Source organism: Muntiacus reevesi, chromosome 8, assembly GCF_963930625.1.
Source record: "Muntiacus reevesi chromosome 8, mMunRee1.1, whole genome shotgun sequence".
Lineage (NCBI taxonomy): Eukaryota > Metazoa > Chordata > Mammalia > Artiodactyla > Cervidae > Muntiacus > Muntiacus reevesi.
The window spans coordinates 46289257-46312901 of NC_089256.1; the positions used below are offsets into that span (position 1 = coordinate 46289257).

The 23645-nt window shown below is 36.7% G+C and overlaps 1 protein-coding gene across 3 annotated transcripts in view; it reads left to right on the forward strand.

Moving 5' to 3' along the window:
- Nucleotides 1-20335, forward strand: part of SEC22A (SEC22 homolog A, vesicle trafficking protein) — a 79372-nt gene extending 59037 nt beyond the window's left edge. For 2 of the 3 annotated variants that reach the window (XM_065943220.1, XM_065943219.1), the window contains exons 6-7: nucleotides 6841-6906; nucleotides 16525-20335. In XM_065943220.1, coding sequence (XP_065799292.1) covers nucleotides 6841-6906; nucleotides 16525-16725 — 267 coding nt within the window. In that variant the 3' untranslated portion in view covers nucleotides 16726-20335. The remainder of the gene's footprint in view (nucleotides 1-6840; nucleotides 6907-16524) is intronic. The other variant, XM_065943221.1, reaches the window with a different exon arrangement.
- Nucleotides 20336-23645: the final 3310 nt, after the last annotated feature.

A 23645-nucleotide genomic window follows, 5' to 3' on the forward strand; every position in this document is an offset into this window, starting at 1 on the left:
GCTAGAGGCCTTGTTTTATGTGTCCTCTCTGTCTCATCACACATGTTGTTCACTGCTTGCTTTTGAAAATAATTCATTGTTTAAATTCAAAAATAATGTCTATTTTAGAAAACTTAGAAACAAATAAATAGATCACTGTTAAAAACTTCCCTGGTGGCTCAAATGGTAAAGCGTCTGCCTACAATGTGGGAGACTCAGGTTCGATCCCTGGGTTGGGAAGATCCTCTGGAGAAGGAAATGGCACCCCACTCCAGTATTCTTCCCTGGAAAATCCCATGGATGGAGGAGCGTGGTAGGCCATAGTCCCTGGGGTCGCAAAGAGTCGGACATGACTAATCGACTTCACTTCACTTAATAGTTTGATGTTTTACTTTATTCTTGACATAATCTCATCCCTTCACTTCCATGAAACAATTTTTCCCATTGTATTTTTTTTCCTTTCTCTTCTTGTTCAGTTTATTTGGTAAGTTTCTTCCTCCATCTGTCCTTTAAATTGTAGGGTTTGTGTCATGTACTTGGCTTTACATTCTTTTAAGTCTACATCTTCTTGGATATTATCATAATGACTTTAAAAAAAGTTAATGCATGTATATCTAAGACATCAACAGTCATGCATACACAAGTAAAATATGTACATGGTAAATTTCAAAGCCTGTAATTTTCATAATAGGCAATTCTCTTCCCATTTCTCCTCCCCAGAGAGACTATGTGCATATGTTAGTGAAATGAAGTGAAAGTCACCCACTTGTGTCTGACTCTTTGTGACCCCATGGACTATACAGCCCATGGAATTCTCTAGGCCAGAATACTGGAGTGGGTGGCTGTTCCCTTCTCCAGGGGATCTTCCCAACCCAGGAATCAAACCCAGGTCTCCTGCATTGCAGGTGGATTCTTTACCAATGAGCTACCAAGGGAGCCCACACAAGTTAATATGTATATATTTACTTATATATTCTTTTAAAATTATTCCTTTGTAAATGGCAGTATATTATTCATATTGATTTGAATCTTTTTTCATCTAACTATGTAAATCATTTCATGGCAGTATATAGAGATTCTTGTTAGTGACTGAATAGCATTTTTTTTTTCATTTGTATCCCTGTTTCCCCCACCACACAGCATTTTATTTTGAAAGAATTCAAACTTACAGAAAGGTTTTAGAAAGTAATATAATTAACAGCTACCAAACCATTCAATATCACAGTAATCCAAGTCTATGCCCCAACCAGTAATGCTGAAGAAGCTGAATGGTTCTATGAAGACCTACAAGACCTTCTGAAACTAACACCCAGAAAAGATGTCCTTTTCATTATAGGGGGCTGGAATGCAAAAGTAGGAAGTCAAGAGATACCTGGAGTAACAGGCAAATTTGGCCTTGGAGTACAGAATGAAGCAGGGCAAAGGCCAACAGAGTTTTGACAAGAGAATGCACTAGTCATAGCAAACACCTGCTTCCAACAACAAAAGAGAAGACTACCATGGACATCAGCAGATGGTCAATATAGAAATCAGATTGATTATATTCTTTGCAGCCAAAGATGTAGGAGCTCTATACAGTCAGCAAAAACAAGACTGGGAGCTGACTGTGGCTCAGATCATGAACTCCTTATTGCCAAATTCAGATTTAAATTGAAGAAAGTAGGGAAAACCACTAGACCATTCAGGTATGACCTAAATCAAATCCCTTATGATTATACAGTGGAAGTGACAAATAGATTCAAGGGTTTAGATCTGATAGACAGTGCCTTAAGAACTGTGGATGGAGGTTTGTGACATTGTACAGGAGGCAGTGATCAAGACCATCTCCAAGAAAAAGAAATGCAAAAAGGCAAAATGGTTGTCTGAGGAGGCCTTACAAATAGCTGTAAAAAGAAGAGAAGCTAAAGGCAAAGGAGAAAACGAAAGATATACCCATTCGAATGCAGAGTTCCGAAGAATAGCAAGGAGAGATTAGTGATCAGTGCAAAGAAATAGAGGAAAACAAAAGAATGGGAAAGACTAGAGATCTCTTCAAGAAAATTAGAGATACCAGGGAAGATTTTCATGCGAAGATGGGCACAATAAAGGACAGAAATGTTATGGACCTAACACCGGCAGAAGATATTAAGAAGAGGTGGCAAGAATACACAGACAAAGTATACAAAAAAGATCTTCATGAGCCAGATAATCACGATGGTGTGATCACTCACCTAGAGCCAGACATCCTGGAATGCAAAGTCAAGTGGGCCTTAGGAAGCATCACTACAAACAAAGCTAGTGGAGGTGATGGAATTCCAGCTGTGCTATTTCAAATCCTAAAAGATGATGCTGTGAAAGTGCTGCACTCAGTATGCCAGCAAATTTGGAAAACTCAACAGTGGCCCCAGGACTGGAAAAGGTCAGTTTTCATTCCAATCCCAAAGGAAGGTAATGCCAAAGAATGTTCAAGCTACCGCACAATTGCCCTCATCTCGCACACCAGCAAAGTAATGCTCAAAATCCTCCAAGCCAGGCTTCAACAGTACATGAACTATGAACTTCCAGATGTTCAAGCTGGTTTTAGAATAGGCAGAGGAACCAGAGATCAAATTGCCAACACCTGTTGGATCACTGAAAAAGCAAAAGAGTTCCAGAAAAACATCTACTTCTGCTTTATTAACTACGCCAAAGCCTTTGACTGTGTAGATCACAACAAACTGTGGAAAATTCTTAAAGGGATGAGAATACCAGACCACCTGACCTGCCTCCTGAGAAATCTGTATGCAGGTCAGGAAGCAACAGTTAGAACTGGACATGGAACAACAGACTGGTTCCAAATCAGGAAAGGAGTATGTCAAGGCTGCATATTGTCACCCTGCTTATTTAACTTATATATAGAGTACATCATGAGAAATGCTATGCTGGATGAAGCACAGGCTGGAATCAGGATTGCCGGGAGAAATATCAGTAACCTCAGATATGCAGATGACACCACCCTCATGGCAGAAAGCAAAGGAGGACTAAAGAGCCTCTTGATGAAAGTGAAAGAGGAGAGTGAAAAAGTTGGCTTAAAGCTCAGCATTCAGAAAACTAAGATCATGGCATCACTTCATGGCAAATTGGTGGGGAAACAATGGAAATAATGAGAGACTTTATCTTTGGGGGCTACAAAAATTTTTTTTTTGGGCTCACTGTAGATGGTGACTGCAGTCATGAAGTTAAAAGATGCTTGCTCCTTGGAAGAAAAGCTATGAAATTAAAAAGACGCTTGCTCCTTGGAAGAAAAGCTATGACCGTAATTAAAAGCATATTAAAAAGCAGAGACATTACTTTGCCAAAAAAGATCTGTCTAGTCAAAGTTATGGTTTTCCCAGTAGTCATGTGTGGATGTGAGAGTTGGACTATATAGAAAGCTGAGCTCCAAAGAGTTGATGCTTTTAAACTGTGGTGTTGAAGACTCTTGAGACTCCCTTGGACAGCAAGGAGATCCAACCAGTCCATCCTAAAGGAAATCAGTCCTGAATGTTCATTGCAAGGCCTGACGCTGAAGCTGAAATTCCAATACTTTGGCTACCTGATGCGAAGAACTGACTCATTTGAAAAGACCCCGATGCTGGGAAACACTGAAGGCGGGAGGAGAAGGGGACGACAGAGGATGAGACGGTTGGATGGCATCACCAACTCAATGGACATGAGTTTGAGTAAGCTCCGGAAGTTGTTGATGGACAGGGAAGCCTGGCATGCTGCAGTCCATGGGGTTACAAAGATTCGGACACGACTGAGTGACTGAAATGAGCTGTTACATACCTACCATTCTTTCTTACTTTCTCTCTTTTTATTTTCTTTTTTTTTCCTGAATCATTGGAAAGTAAAATTGTCAGTATTATGACAGATTTATTCCAAAATTATTCAATATGTCTGTCTTTAGGACTAGAACTTTCTCCTGCATAATCACAATACCTTTATTAAACCAAAGAAACTGAAGACCAATGTAGTATTAGCTAATAATAAAATCTATTTTCAGATTTCACAATTCATATTTGACCCCAAATATCCTTTAATTTTTATTTTTCCCTCTCTCCAGTCTATCAGCCAGTCAAGAAATATATTTTGCATTTCGTTGTCATACTCCTTTATTTCATTTAACTACTATTTAAATATATGACTACTAAACTAGATCTCTAGGTTAAACTCTTCCCTGAAGCTGACTTAAATGTCTACTAAACTTATTTATTAGGATATCTCACTAGCAACTCCAAAATACCTTGTCCAGAATGAACTCACTTTTTCTTCTCTCAAGCCCATTTTTCCTCCTATATTCCCAACTTAGTGTTTGTGTATGCTTAGTCTCTCAGTCGTGTCTGACTCTTTGTGATTCCATGGACTGTAGCCCTCCAGGCTCCTCTGTCCATGGGGATTCTCCAGGCAAGAATACTGGAGTGGGTTGCTATGCCCTCCTCCAGGGAATCTTCCCAACCTAGGAATCAAACCCAGGTCTCCCACATTGCAGCATCTGAAACACCAGGAAAGCCCAACTTAGTGAATGGTATCATTCAAATGTTGCCTAAATAGGAGACCTTTGAGTCATCCTATCCTCTTAAAACTGCACAAGTTACTCCTTTTGTCTGGATTTCTTGTCCTACCTTGTCTACTGGTTTATCCTTCAAGATGCAAATTAAGCTTTACTTTCTGTGACAAACCTTCCCTGATCCTTTTTTTCTCCAGAATTAAATGTGTCTCCAGTAGGCTTCCTTAGTACCCTATACATATACACCTATCCCATCAGTTACCACTTTGGATGCAAATTGTTACTTTCTACCAATCTCTGCCTTCCTGATTAGAGTTGAGCTTCCTCATTTTATGTTGACTTGTTTTCTGTCCTTGGTTGCATAACACAGTACTTGGGCCATCAGTGTTTAATGAATGACTATTTTTTGAATGGAAGAATATGTTTATAGATATTCTCTTTAGTAAGTGGAAATAAAGATTTTCCAAAGCACAACTCTATTTGGCGTTCATTTGTTGAATTCCTACTTTGTGCACAGTTTCTTGCAAGTAGTAAGATTTATTTTCTGCCTTGAAGGAAGGTTAGGCTCTCACTGAGAAGAGAAGGCTAGTACATTAGAGGTTTAAACAATATTGAAACGTAATCCTAATTATCTGATAAATGATGCACATAGTAACTTCTGAGAAGGAGAAGTTAGTGAATGTTTTTGAATACTTACTGTGTCAGTTACTGTTTTTTGTGTTTGCCAATATTATTGATATTTCACTGAATCTCTACAACATTTATTTTCAAAAAGGAATTGAAGTTAAATATTAATAATAATCCATGGTCATACAGCTAGCTAATAAGTAAAGATTTGAACCCAGTTCTTATCTACTCCAGAAACATGCTGTTAAGTGTTCCAAAGGCAATTAAGAGAGTTATAAAGTGATAGTGTAAATTTAGGGAAAATACAATGTTCAATTTTAAGACAATGAGATTATTGTATAGCCCCACAGTTAAAGGTTATGTAATTATTACAAATTAAGTGGTTGAGAAATATTTAGTATCTTGAGAACATGTTTTATGACATAATGTGAAGTATTAAAAAGTAGTACATAAAAGTATGATTCTATTTTTTTCAATGTACATATATTTTTGTACAGAAAGGATTAGAAGGAAGTACATAAATGGTTAGCAGAATTCTCCCAAAATTGTGATATTATATACTATATGAGTTTCTTCTTTGTAACATTTTGTTTCAGATTCTCTACAATGAACATGAACTTTTATAATCAAAAAAGATCATTGAAAGGACAGAAGAAAAAACAATCAAGCAGAACTTATTTAAAAGTCTTAGAATTATTAAAGTAGAAGGGCTTTTTCTTGACCTTCCTTGTCTCTGGGATAGAACTGGTCTAACCATCCCAGACAGATTAATGGTTTCTATTTTAAGATCCTCTCACTAGGATAAGCCATTTTCTCTCTGCCTTACAGGCACTTCTGTTGCCCAATAGCAAATGGAAAAGGAATGTTCTCTTTATGTTATTTCAAGCACTCATGGTCATGAGAGACACTCCCATGTCTTCTGAAAATTTTTATTGTATAGAGAGATTTTTTTCCCCTAAAATAAGGGTCAAATTTATGTTTCTATCTAGAAGAAAAGAAATTTGATGCTCCTGCTTGGGCTTTATGTTCTACTCCATCAAAAGGCATGAGAAATACAGATATTTAATAGGAACCAAAAAGGAGTAGAAAAAAATGGGTTTTTACATGTCTCCACTAGTTTTCTTTTAAAAGAAATACTCATGCATAATCTCAGTTTTTCCTCTGAGTGGTTTTAACGTAATACAAGTGACTGAATTTCCTCATTAGGATTTAGCACACTCTAGTGGACAGTAGCTTTTCAATTTTGGTTGTCTTTTTAAAAAAATTTTAATCATGTCAAATGACTTCATTGGACAGTTCAGTGATGTGCTAATTCTAGATGTAAACTATCAGTATTTATTTGAGTTAAGTAGTAATCCTGACAAGCAGGCCTAACTTTATAGGCTGCTGGGGTGTTGTATATTTTCATATGGTTTCTTTAGTGGAAAGTAGAGAGATGTTTAATGTTACACAGAAACTTGTTTCCATTGGCTTTCATCTTTTCTTGGGTAAGATATAATTGATGCAGAAGCCCAGACCTAAAGGAACACTGGTAGTCTTCCTCTACCTCACACTCCCAGGTTCTTATGATGTGTTTTATGTTTCTTTTTTAGTACTTGAGTATTTTTATATGGCACTTTTGAAAAGTTTGACCATTTGTGCATAAACGTTGTCATATCCTATCCCAATGGATTGTTTTTGGAAATGGGCTTCCACAGAAAGAGTAACTTTTTATTTTATTTTTGCAGAGTGATGGTGAGGACTTTAATTACATTGTTGCATTTTTTCTTGGAACAGCAGCCTGCCTTTACCAGGTATGTACTCTCTCATTTGTAAGAAATACCTTCCTATTATTGCTCATTTCAGGTATCATTTCTAATTAACTTCTTGGGCACTTTAAATAAAATATTGTCTGAGTTCTTTGCCTCGTTTTTCAATTTGAGCTTCTGTTAGCTTTGTGACCCTTTTGAATGGACATAGATCCCAGTGAATTCAGTGTTAGCCCTCTTCCTGTTCTGGGGCTTTATTGGCAGCAGGTCATCAGCCTGTGGCAGTAAAGGCTACGTCTAGATATTCTGGTGACTTATTATTCAACTTGCAGGCTCTGCTTTTACTCCAGGTTGAGGATTTTGTGTTTTTGAGAAGGTCTGTGAAGACAGAACAGCAAAAGCAGGGTTTTAGGATATTTAATTTAGCAGTGATGAATAGTGTAGATTGTCAGAGCAAAGAGACTACAAGCAAGGGTATTAGTTTTGAGGCAGAAGGTAATGAAAGCCTAAATTATGGTAATGGCCGTGAAAGTGAAAGTCGCTTAGTTGTGTCCGACTCTTTGCAACCTCAAGGACTATACAGTTCATGGAATTCTACAGGCCAGAATACTGAAGTCGGTAGCCTACCCCTTCTCCAGGTAATGGCAGTAGGGATAGGAAAAGAAAGGACGCTGAGAAGGAAGACTCCATGAGATTAGAAGACTGAGTAGATCTGAGACTTCAGGAGAGAGGAGGTTTTGTACCTGAATGATAGGGAGATACATACTCCCATTTCCAAGACCAGAGGAGGCACAGATGTGTTAGAGAAGGGAGAGTTAACCATGCTGATTACCCAGATTCAAGTGTCTTTGCTGAAACATGTTAGAGCAAGCAAGGCCTTTTGACTTAACACTTACAGGTGACACATTTCTCTGTCTTGCATAGAAAAATGTTAGATTCAGTACTGCAAATAAAGGGGTACCTAAAACCAAGAAGAAATCTTTAGAGAAATATATTAAATTATGCGTTTGACTTTTATGTAAAGACATATTAGAAATTTTACTTTCAGTGACCCCATTTTTTTTAAATCCCCTAATTTTTCTTAATCATTTATATTAGCTTTAGAAATTGTTTTTCTGTCAAATTTGACAGATTGAGTTATAATGAATGACATTTCGTGCAGGAGATATGAAAGCTTGTCTTTATTGATGTCACAAGTACTTTAATTTTATGAAATATTCTTGTGCAGATTTTGTCATTTAATCTCTACAGTCTATCACAGAGGGTATATTATCCTCACTGTTTTGAAACAGAAATCTGAAGCAGCTTCAATACTATCCTGAGATCACATAGCCAGCAAGTGGTAGAGTCAGAACTGAACTGGGTCTTCAGATTTTAAATGTCATATTCATTCCACTATATCATGCTATCTCTAAGCAAAATTCCTATATTTGCATGACTTTTATAATGCTATAAGTTCATAACTTAATAACTTATATGCACTATTTCATATTCTAAAACAATGTGAGGTAAATATTGACTTTAAAATAGTTTCATGAATGATTATCCTTATAAAATATACTTTTAGCTGTTTTACCTTAATGAAATAATTTTAAATGCTAATAATAATGCAAAAATGTGTTGAGCTCTTCCTTTGTGGTAAGCCCTTTATATTCCTTATGCCATTTGATCCTCAAAGAAAGCCCTGCACTAATCCTATTATTATCACCATTTTTTACTGCAGCCTAGACAGTTCTTACAGTCAGTCAGTGACTTGAATCTAGGTGATCTTAGAGCCAGTGCTCTTGCCAAGGATAGGCATACCTCTGTTAACTTTCTCAGAACAGATGAAAGTATTGATAGTTTTAAGAGTGGTCTCATGGTAGAGCAATGTCACCCAGGTCTTCTTTTAACTTGAGAAGTAAACAGATACATACTTTAAAAAAGAAAATTTTTAAAAAATGTCCTTCATATTGACAGGCTTGAAACTGAATGCTTTCCAAATATGATTAGCAGAGTGATAATAATGTTGTTTTCCCCCATAGGAAAAATTTAAGTGATTAGGTTTTACCATGTGATATGCTGTATCTCCAATTTCAGGATATTTTTTAATCTCCTTTGGATCAGACCTCAAAGGCCACTACTACATTGTTTGTTGCCTTTTCCTCCAGGCTCTGGATACTTACAGAATCACAGGGTTCAGTCAGATAGAGATCATCTTGATATGGAGCATTTACAATAGGAAATCTGGGAATTCCCTCTCAGTTCAGTGGTTAGAACTCCATGCTTCCACAGCAGGGGGCATGGACTCAATTCCTGATCTGGGCACTAACCTGCTGCAAGCTGCATTGCATGACCAAAAACATAAAATAGAAAATCAGAGGAAGTCTGAAGAAACTAGATACTGTACTTTTCCCTCTGTGTTTTATTTTGAAAACCTTTAGACTTACAGAAAAGTTGGGAAACTGGTACACCTAGAATCACCAGTCGTTAACATTTCACAGCATTTGCTTTATCTCATTCTTTTTTGTGCATTTATGTATATGGGGTATGTACTCATTGTTTATAATGTAAATTGCAGATAAGATGAATGTGTAAAGTTGTTTTTCTTATTAGACTTTTTATTTTGAGAGACTCACCTGGAGTCGTAAAGCATGCTTGTATAACATTTATCTGTTTCCTCCCAATGTAACCACCTTGGAAAGCTATAATACAACATCACAATGCATATTGATGCTGTCAAGTATATAACAGTCCTTACCATAAAGACTCCTCATGTTGCCTTTTATAGTTCTCTCCTGCCCCAACCCCAACCCCTCTTTAATCTCTGGCAACCACTACTGTATTCTCATATAATTTTCTCATTTTGAATGTGTTATATGAATGGAACCATTTGGTGTATATAACCTTTTGTTGTTGGCATTTTTTATTCAGCATAATTCTCTGAAGGTTTATCCATGCATGTGTCAATGGTTTGTTCCTTTTTATTGCTGAATCATATTCCATGGTATAGCTGTACCACAGTTTGTTTGATCTTTCACTCTTTTAAAGGGCGTCTGAATTGTTTCTGGTTTTTGGTCATTATAAATAAAGGTGCTGTAAACTTTCATTGGTGGGATTTTGTGTGAAAAAAGTCTTCATTTCTCAGAGCTAAGTGCCCAGGAGTACAATGACTGGGTCATGGTAGTTGCATGATTATTAAGAAACAAACTGTTTTCCAGAGTAGTGTACCATTTTATATTCAGCATTGTGTGAGTGATCTAGTTTCTCTGCACCCTTGGCAGCATTTGGTGTTGCCTGAATTTTTTAATTTTAACCCTTCTAATAGATGTGTAGTGATAATCTCATTGTGGTTTTAATTTTCATTTTCCTAGGGGCTAATGATGTTGAAAATAGTTTCATGTTTGTCACCTGTGTATCATCTTGGGTGAAATGTCTTTTCATGTCTTTTGCCTATTTTCTAATGGGATTGTTTGTCTTTTACTGTTGAGTTTGAGAGTTCTTTATATATTCTAGATATTAGTCCTTTGTCAGATATATAGCAAATATCTTCTCCCAGTCTTAACTTGTCTTTTCATCCTCTTAAGAGTCTTTTGTAGTTCAAGTATTTTAAATTTTTATGAAGTTTAATATATCAGTTTTTCCTTTTTTTTCCCCTCTATTGAATTGCTTTTGCATTGAAAAAATCTGTTTGGCATGTTTATGTGGATCTGTTTCTGGATCCTCTATTCTGTTCTGTTGATCTATGTGTCTGTTCCTCTGCCAGTACCATACAGTTTTGATTACTTCAGCTATTAGTAAGTCTTTAAAAAAAAAGATTATTTTTATTTTTTGGCTGTGGTGCATCTTTGTTGCTGCACACAGGTTTTCTTTCGTTATGGTGAGCAGGGGCTGCTCTTCCCTGTGGTGTGCGGGCTTCTCATTGTGATGGCTTCTCTTGTTGCAGAGCACAGGCTCTAGATGTGCAGACTTCAGTAGCTGCAGCACGCAGGCTCAGCAGTCGTGGCACATAGGCTTAGTTGCTCTGCAGCATGTGGGGTCTTCCTGGACCAGGGATTGAACCTTCGTCCCCACATTGCAAGGTGGGTTCTTAACCACTGGACCACCAAGAAAACCCTAATAAGTCTTACAATTTTTTTAAATAGTTATAGAGCTATTCACATAATTGTTTACAATGGATGGTTTGCATTTTAGGAGGAAATTGTCCATTTCACTTAAGTTATCAAATTTGTGTGTTGGATGGTTGTGGTATTCCCTTGCTATTCTTTTGATGCCTATAGAATATGTAGTGATATTTCTTATTTCAGTGCTCATATTGATCATTTGTATCTTCTCTCTTCTTGATCAGTCTTATTAATTTCATTGATCTTCTCACCAAGCCTATTCTTTGTTTCATTTTTTTTCCCCTATTTTCTATTTTATTGATTTCTGTACTACCTCCATTGTTTCTTTCCTCGTGTTTACTCTGGGTTTATTTGACTCTTCTTTTCCTGGGTTCTTGAGGTGAGAGCTTAGATGATTTGATTTGAGAATTTTCTCTTTGTAATGTGTACATTTAATATTACAGATTTCCCTCTTAGCACTTCTTTAGTTCCAGTCCATATTTTGATATGTTGTATTTTCATTTAATTCAGTGTATTTAAAATTTTTTTCCTTGCAGTTTCCTCTTTGGCCTATGTATTATTTAGAATTGTGTTGCTTAGTTTTCAAGTGTTTGGATATTTTCATTTTCTTTCCATTATTCTAGTTTGATTCCATTGTAGTTTGATAACATATTCTGTGTGATTTCAGTTATTTTACATTTGTTGAGGTTTGTTCTGTGGCCCAGAATATGTTTTGTCTAGGTATATATTCCATGGGCACTTGAATAGAATGTGTATTCTGTTATTGTTAAGTGAGTATTCTGTAAGTGTTGATTAGATTCTGTTGGTTGATAGTGTTGTTCAGTTTTTATATGTCTTTGTTGATTTTTCTGGCTAGTTCAATCATTGGGCTTCCCAGGTGGCACCAGTGGTAAAGAACCTGCCTGCCAACGCAGGAGACATAAGAGATGCGGATTTGATCCCTGGGTCAAGAAGATCCCCTGGAGGAGGAAATGGCAACCCATTTCAGTATCTTTGTCTAGAGAATCCTATGGATAGAGGAGCCTGGTGGGCTACATGGGATCCATGGGGTCCATGGGGTCACAGAGAGCTGGACATGACTGAAGCAACTTAGCATGCATACACACTCAGAGGAGTGTTGAAATTTTCAACTATAGTTGTGCATTTTTGTATTTCTTATTTGAGTTCTATCAGTTTTTACATCTCTGTTGTTTAGTTCATACACATTTAGGATTGCTGGATCTTCTTAATTGATTGATCCATTTATCATTATATCCCTCTCTGTCCATGGTTATTTTTACTTTCTTTGAAATATTTTTACTTATTTATTTTTATTTTTTGGCTTTACTTTCTGGTTCTTAGTTTCTCGACCAGGGATGGAACTTGTGCACCCTGCAGTAGAAACAGAGTCTGGACCACTAGGAAAGTCCCAAAGTATTTTTATATTTATCTAATAGTAGGATAGCCACTCATGCTTGCCTTTGGTTAGTGTTTGCATGATACATCTTTTTCCATCCTTTTACTTTAAACTTGCCTGTATCATTTGAAGTGAGTTTCTGATAGATAACATAGAGTTTGTTATGCTTTTTAATACATCCTGCCAATCTCTATCTTTTAATTGCTATACTTAAGTCATTTATATCCAGTGTAGCTATTAACATGTTAAGGCTTATGTCTGCCATCTTATTTTTTTGTTTTCAGCTTTTTCATTTTTCTGTTTTATTGTTTGTGTCTTCCTGTGGATTACTTGAACATTTTTTTAGAACTCCATTTTGTTTTATCTGTAATGTTTTTGAATGTATTTCTTTGTATGACTTTTTAAATATTGCTGTAGGTATTACATTTTACTTACTCATCTCAGTTTACTGGTGTCATCATTTTACTAGTTCAGGTGAAGCATAGAGATTGTAACTCTTTATATCTCTTTGTCCTTCTCTATTTATAATTGTCTTAAGTATTTCCTCTACATATATTTAGAAACATATCAGACCTGTTACAGTTTTTATTTCAATCATTAAACATAATTTAGAAAATTCTTAAAAAGGCAAAGCTAGTCATTAACATGTATTTTTGCTGTATTCCTTTTCTATCCAGCGTTCCAAGGTTCCTTTTTTTTTGGTTTCCTTTCTGTCTAGAGAACTTCCTTTAGCCATTCCTTTAGAGTATATTTGTAGGTGATGAATTCTCTCGTCTTCTGTCATCTAGAATGTCTTTATTTTCCCTTCATTCCTAAAGGATATTTTTGTTGGATATAGGATTCTGGATTGACAGCTAATTTTCTTTCAACACTTGAAAAATGTTGTTCCACTCTTATCTGAACTTCATAGCTTCTGATGAGAAATCCATTGCCTTTTTAATGCCAAGTGGAGGTGAATTTCTGCAGTCCTTCTTAGTCTCCAGTGATACACCATGGGGTGGGGTTGAGGGACTCCTACCATCCAGTGGAAATCAAAGTTCTGGCTTACCACTTGCCTTCTCTGAAGCCCTGCAGAATTAAAACATCTCCTTACAGCATTATAGTCTCCCCACATAGGCTTTGATGGTGTGAATGTGGGTGGTCTCAGTTTGTGTGTGTGTGTGTGTGTGTGTGTGTGTGTGTTGGCTTTTTTGGTTTGTTTTGGTTTGGTTTTGGTGGTGTTTGTCTGTGGTAGAATAGTTGTTATGTACAAGTTTCTGTCATGGAAAATCGCATCACTCTTGGTCTTTTGGCTAGAGAAAGCAAAATTTTATTGAGTTTTGTTTGTTTTGTTGGTGTGCATCCAATGGTTTTCTAGTTGTCAGCTTCTTCAGCTCCAAGTGTGGGGTATATGAGGCAAAATAAACAAACAAACTTAGGTAATTTACCAATGTGTCATTCCTTGAGACTTAAGGTCCTTAGCCTGTCTGCCTTCTTCTCTTTATCATCCAGAGTCATCTGATACTTGTTTGATATATAATGTCCAGGGTTTTTAGTTGTACCTAGTGGGAAGAATAGAGGAAAGTGCATCGACTCCATCTTCCCAGAAGCAGAAGTTTCTGCAGTTTTGGCGGTTTTTTTTTTTTAAAGTAAGTTACAAACATCAAGATACTTCACCTCTGGAAACTTCAGCATGTGTCTTTTGAGAGCAGAGACATCGTTCTGTTGTACATAGCTGTGATACCTTTATCACACCCAAGAAATTTAACATTGATACAGTATTACCTAATATAGGATTCATATTCAGATTATGTTGTCTCTGAAATATTCTCTATAGCTCTTTTCCTCTGATTTCAAATTATGCTTTGTGTTTGGTTGTGTATATCTTTTAACCTACAATGCCATCTCCTTGTTGTTCTATTTTGTTTTGGTCTTTCATAACCCTGATATTTTTTAACAGTCCAGACAAATACCTTATAGAATGCTCCATAATCTAGATATGTCTCTTCTGATTAGATTCAGGTTAATTATTTCAGCGACCATACTATGTAGTATAGTATGCTGTATACCTCTAATTATATAAGTCAAGAGGCATGTAATAAATTTGATCATTCGATTAAGTGATGTCTAACAGATATCTCCATTGCAAAAGTATCTTTTCCCTCTTTGTAATTAATAAGTAATCTGTGGGGTACAGACCATTATCTTTAAAGCCTTTGAAAACCACAAATTAAATATTGATTTAAAAAAAAATACCAGGTAATCTAGCTCTTCTTCATAGTAGAATTTTCAGTTAATAAATGTAGAGAATGATGGAAATTGAAAGTGACCATTTGGCAAACACCTATGGCAGGCAGGAATCATCAATAGATGCTAAAATTAGTGGGAAAAAGTATAATGGGATAGAAATCTACATAATCTCAAAGTATCTTCCCACAGGATGCTGATTACAAAGGGAAAAATAGTAACTAGCGGAGAAACCTGTTGGATACCACCTACCAAAAGATCAAAGTTAAGAAGTAATTTGACACATCACACATTACCTCTTTGGTATTCTTCTTTCCAAAATTGGATATCCTCTATTCAATTTTGAGATAATATCAGGAGAACCAAAATTAAGGGCCATTTTACAAAATAACTGATCAGTACTCTAAATTGTTAAGGTCATGGAAAACAAAGAAAGACTTGAGCTGTTAAAGATTCAAGGAGACCTGACAGCTAAATGAAATATGGAGTCCTGGATTGGATTCTGGACCAGGAAAAGGGTCTTATGGGACAGCTGGCAAAACTCAAGTAAAGTCTTTAGGTTACTTAATAGTATTAAAATCAATGTTAATTTCCTATTTTGATGATTATACTGTGGTTATATGAGGACAACATTTGGTTGGGGTGAAAAGCTTTTGCAACTTTTCTTACATTTAAAATTATTTCAAAAGAAAATTTCTCCAATTTTTTTCAACTTTTTAAATTCAAAACTCCAATAAAATAAAATTTTCCAATTAAATTTTGCTTGGATAGCAAACACAGTCCTGATTTGTATAAGAACTAAACATATTAAGCAAAACATCACATTCTTTCTGTATTGTCACAAACACTCTAATGTTCTTCCTGTTCTGAAGTCTGGATATAATTTCACACAGAGACCTGCACCTCTTTCCTAAGGCTTTCTGATCATATGTAATTCCTATATATCCCAGACTTGGAATTTTAGATATCTTCTAGAAAACAGTTCATTGATTCAACAGATTTTTATTGTGCACTTATTATATACATAGCAGGCACTGTCTGGGGCAATGGAGAAAAGTGAGTGAACAAGGCAGTTAAAAACCTCTCCCTTCATGAAGCTTGTATTTCATTGGAAGAATATAGATGACAAATAAAATAAGCATATTTTTGAAGTATTTTAATAAATGCAATGTAGAGAAAAATAAACGAGGAAAGGTGAATGCCAGGGTTTGGGAGCAGGGGAGTACTTTATCTTCTAAATCAGCACTCATTGCGTTCTGTGTCCCATTTTTAAAAATCTTTTTTAAAACATAACTACTTGATTTTATATATATAAATACATATATATACTTATATATAAACTTTATAATCTGGCTTCTTCCAGTAGAATGTAAGCACCATCTGAGTGAGGTCTTTGTTAACTTGAAACTAAAGAACAGCTAAGTAGATAAATTTCCATTGAATAAGTTCTCCCTCAGGTGTTCTCTCAGGCCCTACACCTAGGTTAACTCCTGGGACTCAAATAAATGTTTGTTGATTTCATTAATATATAGATTCAGGTTATATGAGCCCATTTTGCTGAATAACTTGCATGAGTTTTTTTAACTTTTCTGGGATAAGAACCGTTAAGATCCTAAGAATGCTTCTTAGTTGCCTGTCATCTTGAGGAATTTGTTTAGCCTGTTTGCATGGAGGTTATCTATTTTATATATGATATATATTTATGTTTTTCACTTTTGAAAAGTGAAAAACATAAAAGGAGACCCCTATTTCCCTCTTAAGCTGTGGAGCTTTCATAGCTGAATGTCTTAAGGATATTACATTGTCTTATCTGTAGTTGAAAAATCCCCTTACTGCACTCTCATATTTCACCCTGTGGCCTGTTAAAGTTTTATAGCTGCAGCATCTATTTCTTCTTCCTGTAACCCTAACCATCATTCATTTTTATATTTTCAACAGTGTTATTTACTTGTCTACTATACCAGCTGGCGGAATGTCAAATCTTTTTTGACTTTTGGTTTAATTTGTCTATGCAACATGTATCTCTATGAACTGCGTAATCTCTGGCAGCTTTTTTTTCACGTGACTGTGGGAGCATTTGTTACACTACAGATCTGGCTAAGGCAAGCCCAGGGCAAAGCTCCTGATTATGATGTCTGACACCATCCTTCAGACATATTGCCTTGCCTTAAGGAGGAAAAGGAAGGACACCACCACTGTGATGAAGAAACTGTTCACCACAAATGAGAAGCTCCGCTTTCTTTCTCTCCAGCTGTCCTTTTTAAGTCAGCCTAGCATGCCTGTGAGCATGCAATACCTGGTAGGCAAACTGTTCTCAGCAGAATGTTGGCCATGATTATCATTCAGAAGAAGATGAGGAGACCTCTCTACAGGGCAATGGCAGTGGAATAACAGTCAGATGCCATTGGAAGACTTGGCCAGCAGCTCTGAATCATGGCTGGAGAATTCAGTCAAAAAGTGTGTGGTACTTGCTCTGAGAACCAAGCAGGAACTCTACAACCCCGGTTTGCCTTTGTGAGGCATTAGTATAGACCAAATAAAAGATGCTGCAATGAATTGGAAAGTTTATGTGTAAAACAAATGACTTACTAAATATTAGATCATTTGCACATTTGTTGTACCATGAGTTTATGAAGTCCAGATTGGTGTGGAGTGGGTTCTTTTTCCTTTTATATTTTTGCTTGAATCTTAACTCTGGAAATCACCTGATGTAGGAGAAGACTGTGGTGAGTTCATCCCTGGAGCGTCATAAGTATTGAAAACACAGTGACACATGTTTCTTTCCTAGACCGCATTTATACCTTCCTTTGAAATCACTTTTTAAAAATATGTCATTAGGCTATAGCCATTATTTGCCAAACTTCAATCACTTCAGTATTACATATACTATTATTTACTTAATATTTATCTTTTAAATTTTAAAATATTTTAAAAAGAAACTAACCTCTACTCCAAGTGAAAAACCAGCATCAGTTTGCCATTAAAAAAGAGAACTACAAAATAAATTAAAAATAAACCAGGATGTTGTTAGATTCTAACTGGATGCTATTGACTGCCAAGGCTCTGAATCCAAGAAGCCTACTCTCTCTTTGTTGCAGTGAGAGATACTACCTAGCACCAAAATGGGCTTTCTCTGTGGAATCATCAGAAGTTTAAAAGAAAATTATAAAGGGAATGACATTCACATTGTGATTCAGCATTATTTAATTCTGTGTTGTGAATCACCTAAAGTCATCTCACATGCCACCAAGTGATATGGGTCCTGCCCTGTGGAAACACTGAGTTGTTCTAAAAGAATCAGAAGGTAACTTTTCTCTCAGCACTTCTTATTATTCCTCTTATAATTTCATGGCTTCAAGGAGTTAAGCACCTAATATCTAAGTGGTGCTTTTCAATAACTTTGTAAAGGTTGTTTAAGCAGTTGTGAATTATTAGAGGAAGCATATTTTGGTTCTTTTAGCAAAATCTACAACTCTTGTGGTTTTGAGGGTTTCCCTGGTGGTTCGGATGATAAAGAATCTGCCTGCAGTGCAGGAGACCTGGTTTGATCTCTGGGTCAGGAAGATCCCCTGGAGAAGGGAATGGCTACCCACTCTAATATTTCTTGCCTGGAGAATTCCATGGACAGAGGAGCCTGGTGGGTTATAGTCCATGGGGTTGCAAAGAGTCAGACAAGGACTGAGGGACTAACACTTTCACTTTCTGATTTTGAAATCATCTTCATGAGTGATTTTCTTGAGGAAAGATTCCAATTAAGGAATTCATAAGGTTTGAAATTTGATATCCAGAAAAAAGTGGACTCATTACATATAATTCATGTTACTGGGTATATTAATTATGCAGAAAAAATTATCCAGAGGGGTAAAGTCACCAAACTGCATTGTTTCCAGAACCAGTATATATAGGTATACTTACAATGAGAAATCCTGCTTAACTACAACCTTTTTGCTACACTCTCCTTTTTAGGAGAATGAGGCAAAAGAAGACAGTGAACGCTTACGATTTTGCGGATTTATTTAATACAAGAAACTCCAGTTTCCTCCAATTTTCTGCTCCTAACAAAACTGAAAAGAAATTATGAATATTCTGAGAGATATCCCAAGGTACCACATGATCCTAAATCATCAAAATGATGTTTGGTGTTTTGTAGTTACTGAACCGGAAAGTTAACTGATTCACTTTACTTTAGAAAGTAAAACTTGAGAAAGTTTTTTATAAACTAATGGTTAAAGCAAGAAGAGTTTTCTTGTAAATAGTTGATTAACCAGGAGATTGGTGTATTCTGGTTTATCAAGATTTTACTGTATATTGATACTTTATAGCTCTCTTACCAGTTTGGTTCTTTTTATTATTGAGTCATAATGTTTGGTATTCAGCAAGGACACTTGAAAACTCACCAGCTATCTTTAAAGGCTTCATTTGTTTTTCGTTTTGTTTTTTCACCAGCTATTTTGGATAAGGGGATGTTTATATTTTAATGTAAAAAATGAAAACAGGTATAAATAATGTTTTATGTATAGAAATGTTCTCTTTCATTATTTGGTGCCTGCACATTTGTTTGTTTATATAGCTTTCCTGCCTCTGTCATGTTGTTGCCAAAGAAAGTATGAATTTAGAAAGATAAATTTTTGCCGTGAATGTAAAGAAGTTTCTAAGCTCATGAGAAAGAATTACTTAGGCCTCTAATGTGTATGATGGTGACACGTTGCATTTATATTGCAATTTTATTTCTAAGAGCACCTACCTAATCATAATGGGTCTTCTACTGTCAAGGAGGTACTATTTTCCCAATAGGAAAGAGGACACTATGGTAACCAAGTGTTAATGACTTACCTAGGGTCAAGAGCAAAGCACACACAATTTCTGATCTCTTAGCCCAGGGTTGGGCTAATAAAGGTAGCTAAGATTATATAAATGAAGATAACTAAGATTATATTCAGGAAATATGTCTATTCTTGATAAAATTGAAGTCCTGGGGACTTCTTAAAATAATGAGCTTTAAAAAAAAAAATAATGAGCTTTAGCCCACTATTGTATCTAGGTGTATGTTACCTTACTTACGGTAATTCTGAAATATTGCTTCTGATTAAGGTGTGCTATGAGGGCAAAGATACTCCCTTTTATATCCTAAAAGTATTTGCAATATTTGCTTGCTTTTTTTGGGTGTGTATTTGAAGTATACCTGTCTTCTTTGCCAGAAGAATTTGGGAAGCATATCCAAAAAAGACATACACAATAATGGTAATAAAATATGAACATTAAGGGAAGAAAAGCAAAACCAATGAGACCGGAAGGAAGGGTGAACACATTGCTGTTACTGAGTATAAAATTTGATTCTTGAACTTCTTGAAAGTCAAGGCTAGAAAAAGGAAAACAAGTTTTGCCTTGATTTATATCCATAAGTCAAAGCGTGTTTCTCAGAGAAGACATCTTCCTGATGAATTCAGGTAAAAATGTTTGCACTTGGGGGTCTTGTGAAATGCTAAAAGGAACAAAATCCTCAGTTGTTTTACACACATTTCCACTTTACAATTGTGCCTTGGATCTTCAACTTTGTACCAGCTTTCAAAGGCTTTCATTTCAGGTATTTTTTTATGCGTTTAATAGAGGATTTTGTTCCAGTAAGAATTCTGCTCCTAAGCTAAAACCAAGTATCTGTGTTAAAGCTTGAAATCCATTTAAGACAAATGCCTTGACACTTGGAAAACCTTTATCCAATTTTGTAATTTTATGACTTCTATAAAGTGAATCTGCTACCTCTGGGTTAGCACATTTGTTTGGTATTAAATATGGTCTTTTTCACAGTGGAATCCAGTCTGGAGAAATGCATAGCTCCATTTCTTTTGGACTGTGTGTGGAATCTCATTAGAATTCTGATTTGTCAAGCCTCCACAGAGACCAGATTTGTCAGGTGAACCTTTAACCCTCCTGTCACAAAAGTACTTCCTCCTGGGGTTAGCGACCTACCAAAAAAGCAGACACTTGGCCTTTATTACAAAAGATTTACTGAGTAACCCAAGAACCCATTCCAGGCTGTTGGATTTCCAAGAGATACAGCAAAGTGTATGCATGTGTTCACTATTCTTTTTGCTTTTTTAACAGACATTATATTCACTTTAAAATAGTTTTAATAGAGTGTGTAGTAAAAGAACAAATTATTTCAAAATCAGCCACTACTCAGACCAAATTGAACACTTAGCTCTACTACATATTATAGGTCACTCTTCAAGGCTTCCCTGGTGGCTCAGATGGTAAAGCATCTGCCTGCGATGCAAGAGACCTGGGTTTGATCCCTGGGTCAGGAAGATCCTCTGGAGAAGGAAATGGCAACCCACTCCCGTACTCTTGCCTGGAAAATTCCATGGACAGAGGAGTCTGGAAGGCTACCATCTATGGGGTCGCAAAGAGTCAAACATGACTGACTTCACTTTTTTTTCAGGGCTTCATTCTTTGTCTGTGGTCAAGCCTTTGTATTTTTCTGCTTTATATCTCTAAGGAAATGGAGTCTTTCTAAAAATATTGTGATAAAGTCAAACCTAATTTTGGGGTTAAATTGGCTTTAGGAATATCCTGGCCTAAAGTTAATAGAAGAAACCTTTCCAACTCCCAGGGTTATAAATGAATTGTGCAGAGACCATGTCAGCTGAGGATTTTACTCTTCTGGTCATACTGAGTAGGGTCTGATGATCATCAGTGTCCTGGGACTGCTGTTGAATGCTAGCATATTGCAGTCTTCTGTTTGAGCAGTGAACTTTTCAAAGAGAAGTGGTGTTTGTGACTGCCACTCTTGTAACATCTCTTCCTTGGGTGGCCAAGCTTTCTAGGTTTCTTTATTCAACAGGTGAAATCACAGTGTCACAGCAGTGTGTGGCTGGAAGCCACATGGCTTGTATCCTCCTTGCCTGTTACAGTGAGCGGCATTGACATGAGTGCAAACGTTTTCTTCTGCATTGGTGGTGCTGGTGTGTAAAGAATAGTCTCAACACAGTGGAGGCTAAAGAATCTCAAGAAGAGAAAAGGCTTCATTCTCAAAGAGTTCCTGAAATCAATACCGTAACCTTATGAATTGTTCCTGGTGTTTTCTTGGCAACAAGTGGTGTTTTTTGCCCAACTCCACCCACAGTTTACATTTGCCCTTTTTTTCTTCTACATCCCACAGTACAGCAGTGCAAGCATCACACACAAAAGCACATTCAGGCTCCATCTGACAGTGGGAAATAGGGCTCATCAGTTCTGTCTCCTGTCTGGTCCCAGCAGCCCCTTTCCAGCTCTGCCTTGGTTACCTGCCTCCTTGTGCTGGTGAATTTCTTTGAGGCTGGGTTTTCAAGGGGACCTTGCCTAAAGGTGAACACAGAACATTTTGCCCTTGCACTTTGAATTCTTCCGGAAAATTGGGAGATACCAAGGGAACATTTAGGCAAAGATGGACACAATTAAGGATAGAAATGGCAAGGACCTAACAGAAGCAGAAGAGATTAAGAAGATGTGGCAAGAATACACAGAAGAACTATACAAAAAAGGTCTTAATGACCTGGACCTAACCACGATAGTGTGGTGACTTACCTAGAGCCAGACATTCTGGAATGTGATATCAAATGGGCCTTAGAAACCATTACTATGAACAAAGCTAGTGGAGGTGATGGAATTCCAGCTGAACTATTTTAAAATGCTTTAAAAAATGATGCTATTATAGTGCTGCACTCAGTATGTCAGTGAATTTGGAAAACTGAGCAATGGCCTCAGGACTGGAAAAGGCCAGTTTTCATTCCAATCCCAAAGAAAAGCAATGCCAAAAAATATTCAAACTTCTGTTCAGTTACGCTCATTTCACATGCTAGCAAGGTAATTCTCAAAATCCTTCAAGCTAGACTTCAGTAGTATGTAATCCAAGAACTTCCAGGTGTACAAGCTGGATTTAGAAAAAGCAGAGGAACCAGAGATCAAATTGCCAACATCTGTTGGATCATAGAAAAAGCAAGAGAATTCCAGAAGAACATCTGCTTCATTGACTGTGTTAAAGACTTTGACTGTGTGGATCACAAAATCTGTGGAAAATTCTTAGAGATGGAAATACCAGATCACCTTACCTGCCTCCTGAGAAACCTGTGTGCAGGTCAAGAAGCAACAGTTAGAACCAGGCATTGAACCACAGGCTTGTTCAAAACTGGGAAAGAAGTACATCAAGGCTGTATACTATCACCTTATTTATTTAACTTATATGCTGAGTACATCATGGGAAATGCTGGGCTGGATGAATCACAGGTTGGAATCAACATTTCTGGGAGAAATATCAGCAAACTCAGATATGCAGATGATACTACTCTAATGGCAGAAAGTGAAGAGGAACTAAAGAGCCTCGATGAAAGTAGAAGAGGAGAGTGAAAAAGCTGGCTTAAAATTCAGTATTAAAAAAAAAAAAATTCAGTATTCAAAAAACAAAGATCATGACATCTGGTTCCATCACTTCATGGCAAATAGAGAAACAGTGCAAACAGTGACAGACTTTATTTTCTTGGGCTCCAAAATCACTGTGGACAGTCACTGCAGTCATGAAATTAAAAGATGCTTGCTCTTTGGAAGAAAAGCTATGACAAACTTAGTGTATTAAAAAGCAGAGATGTTACTTTGCCCACAAAGATCCATCTAGTCAAAGCTATGGTTTTTCCAGTAGTCATGTATGGATGGACCATAAAGAAAGCTGAGTGGCGAAGAATTGATACTTTTGAACAGTGGTGTTGGAGAAGACTCTTGAGAGTCCCTTGGACTGCAAGGAGATCAAACCAGTCAGTCTTAAAAGAAATCAAGCCCGAATATTCATTGGAAGGACTATTGCTGAAGCTGAAACTCCCAATAATTTGGTCACCTGATGCAAAGAGCCCACTCACTGGAAAAGACCCTGATGCTGGGAAAGATAGAAGGCAGGAGAAGGGGACAACAGAGGACGAGATGGTTGGATGGCATCATGACTCAGTGGATATGAGTTTGAGCAAACTCTGGGAGATAGTGAAGGACAGGGAAGCCTGGCGTGCTGCAGTCCATGGGGTCGCAAAGAGTTGGAC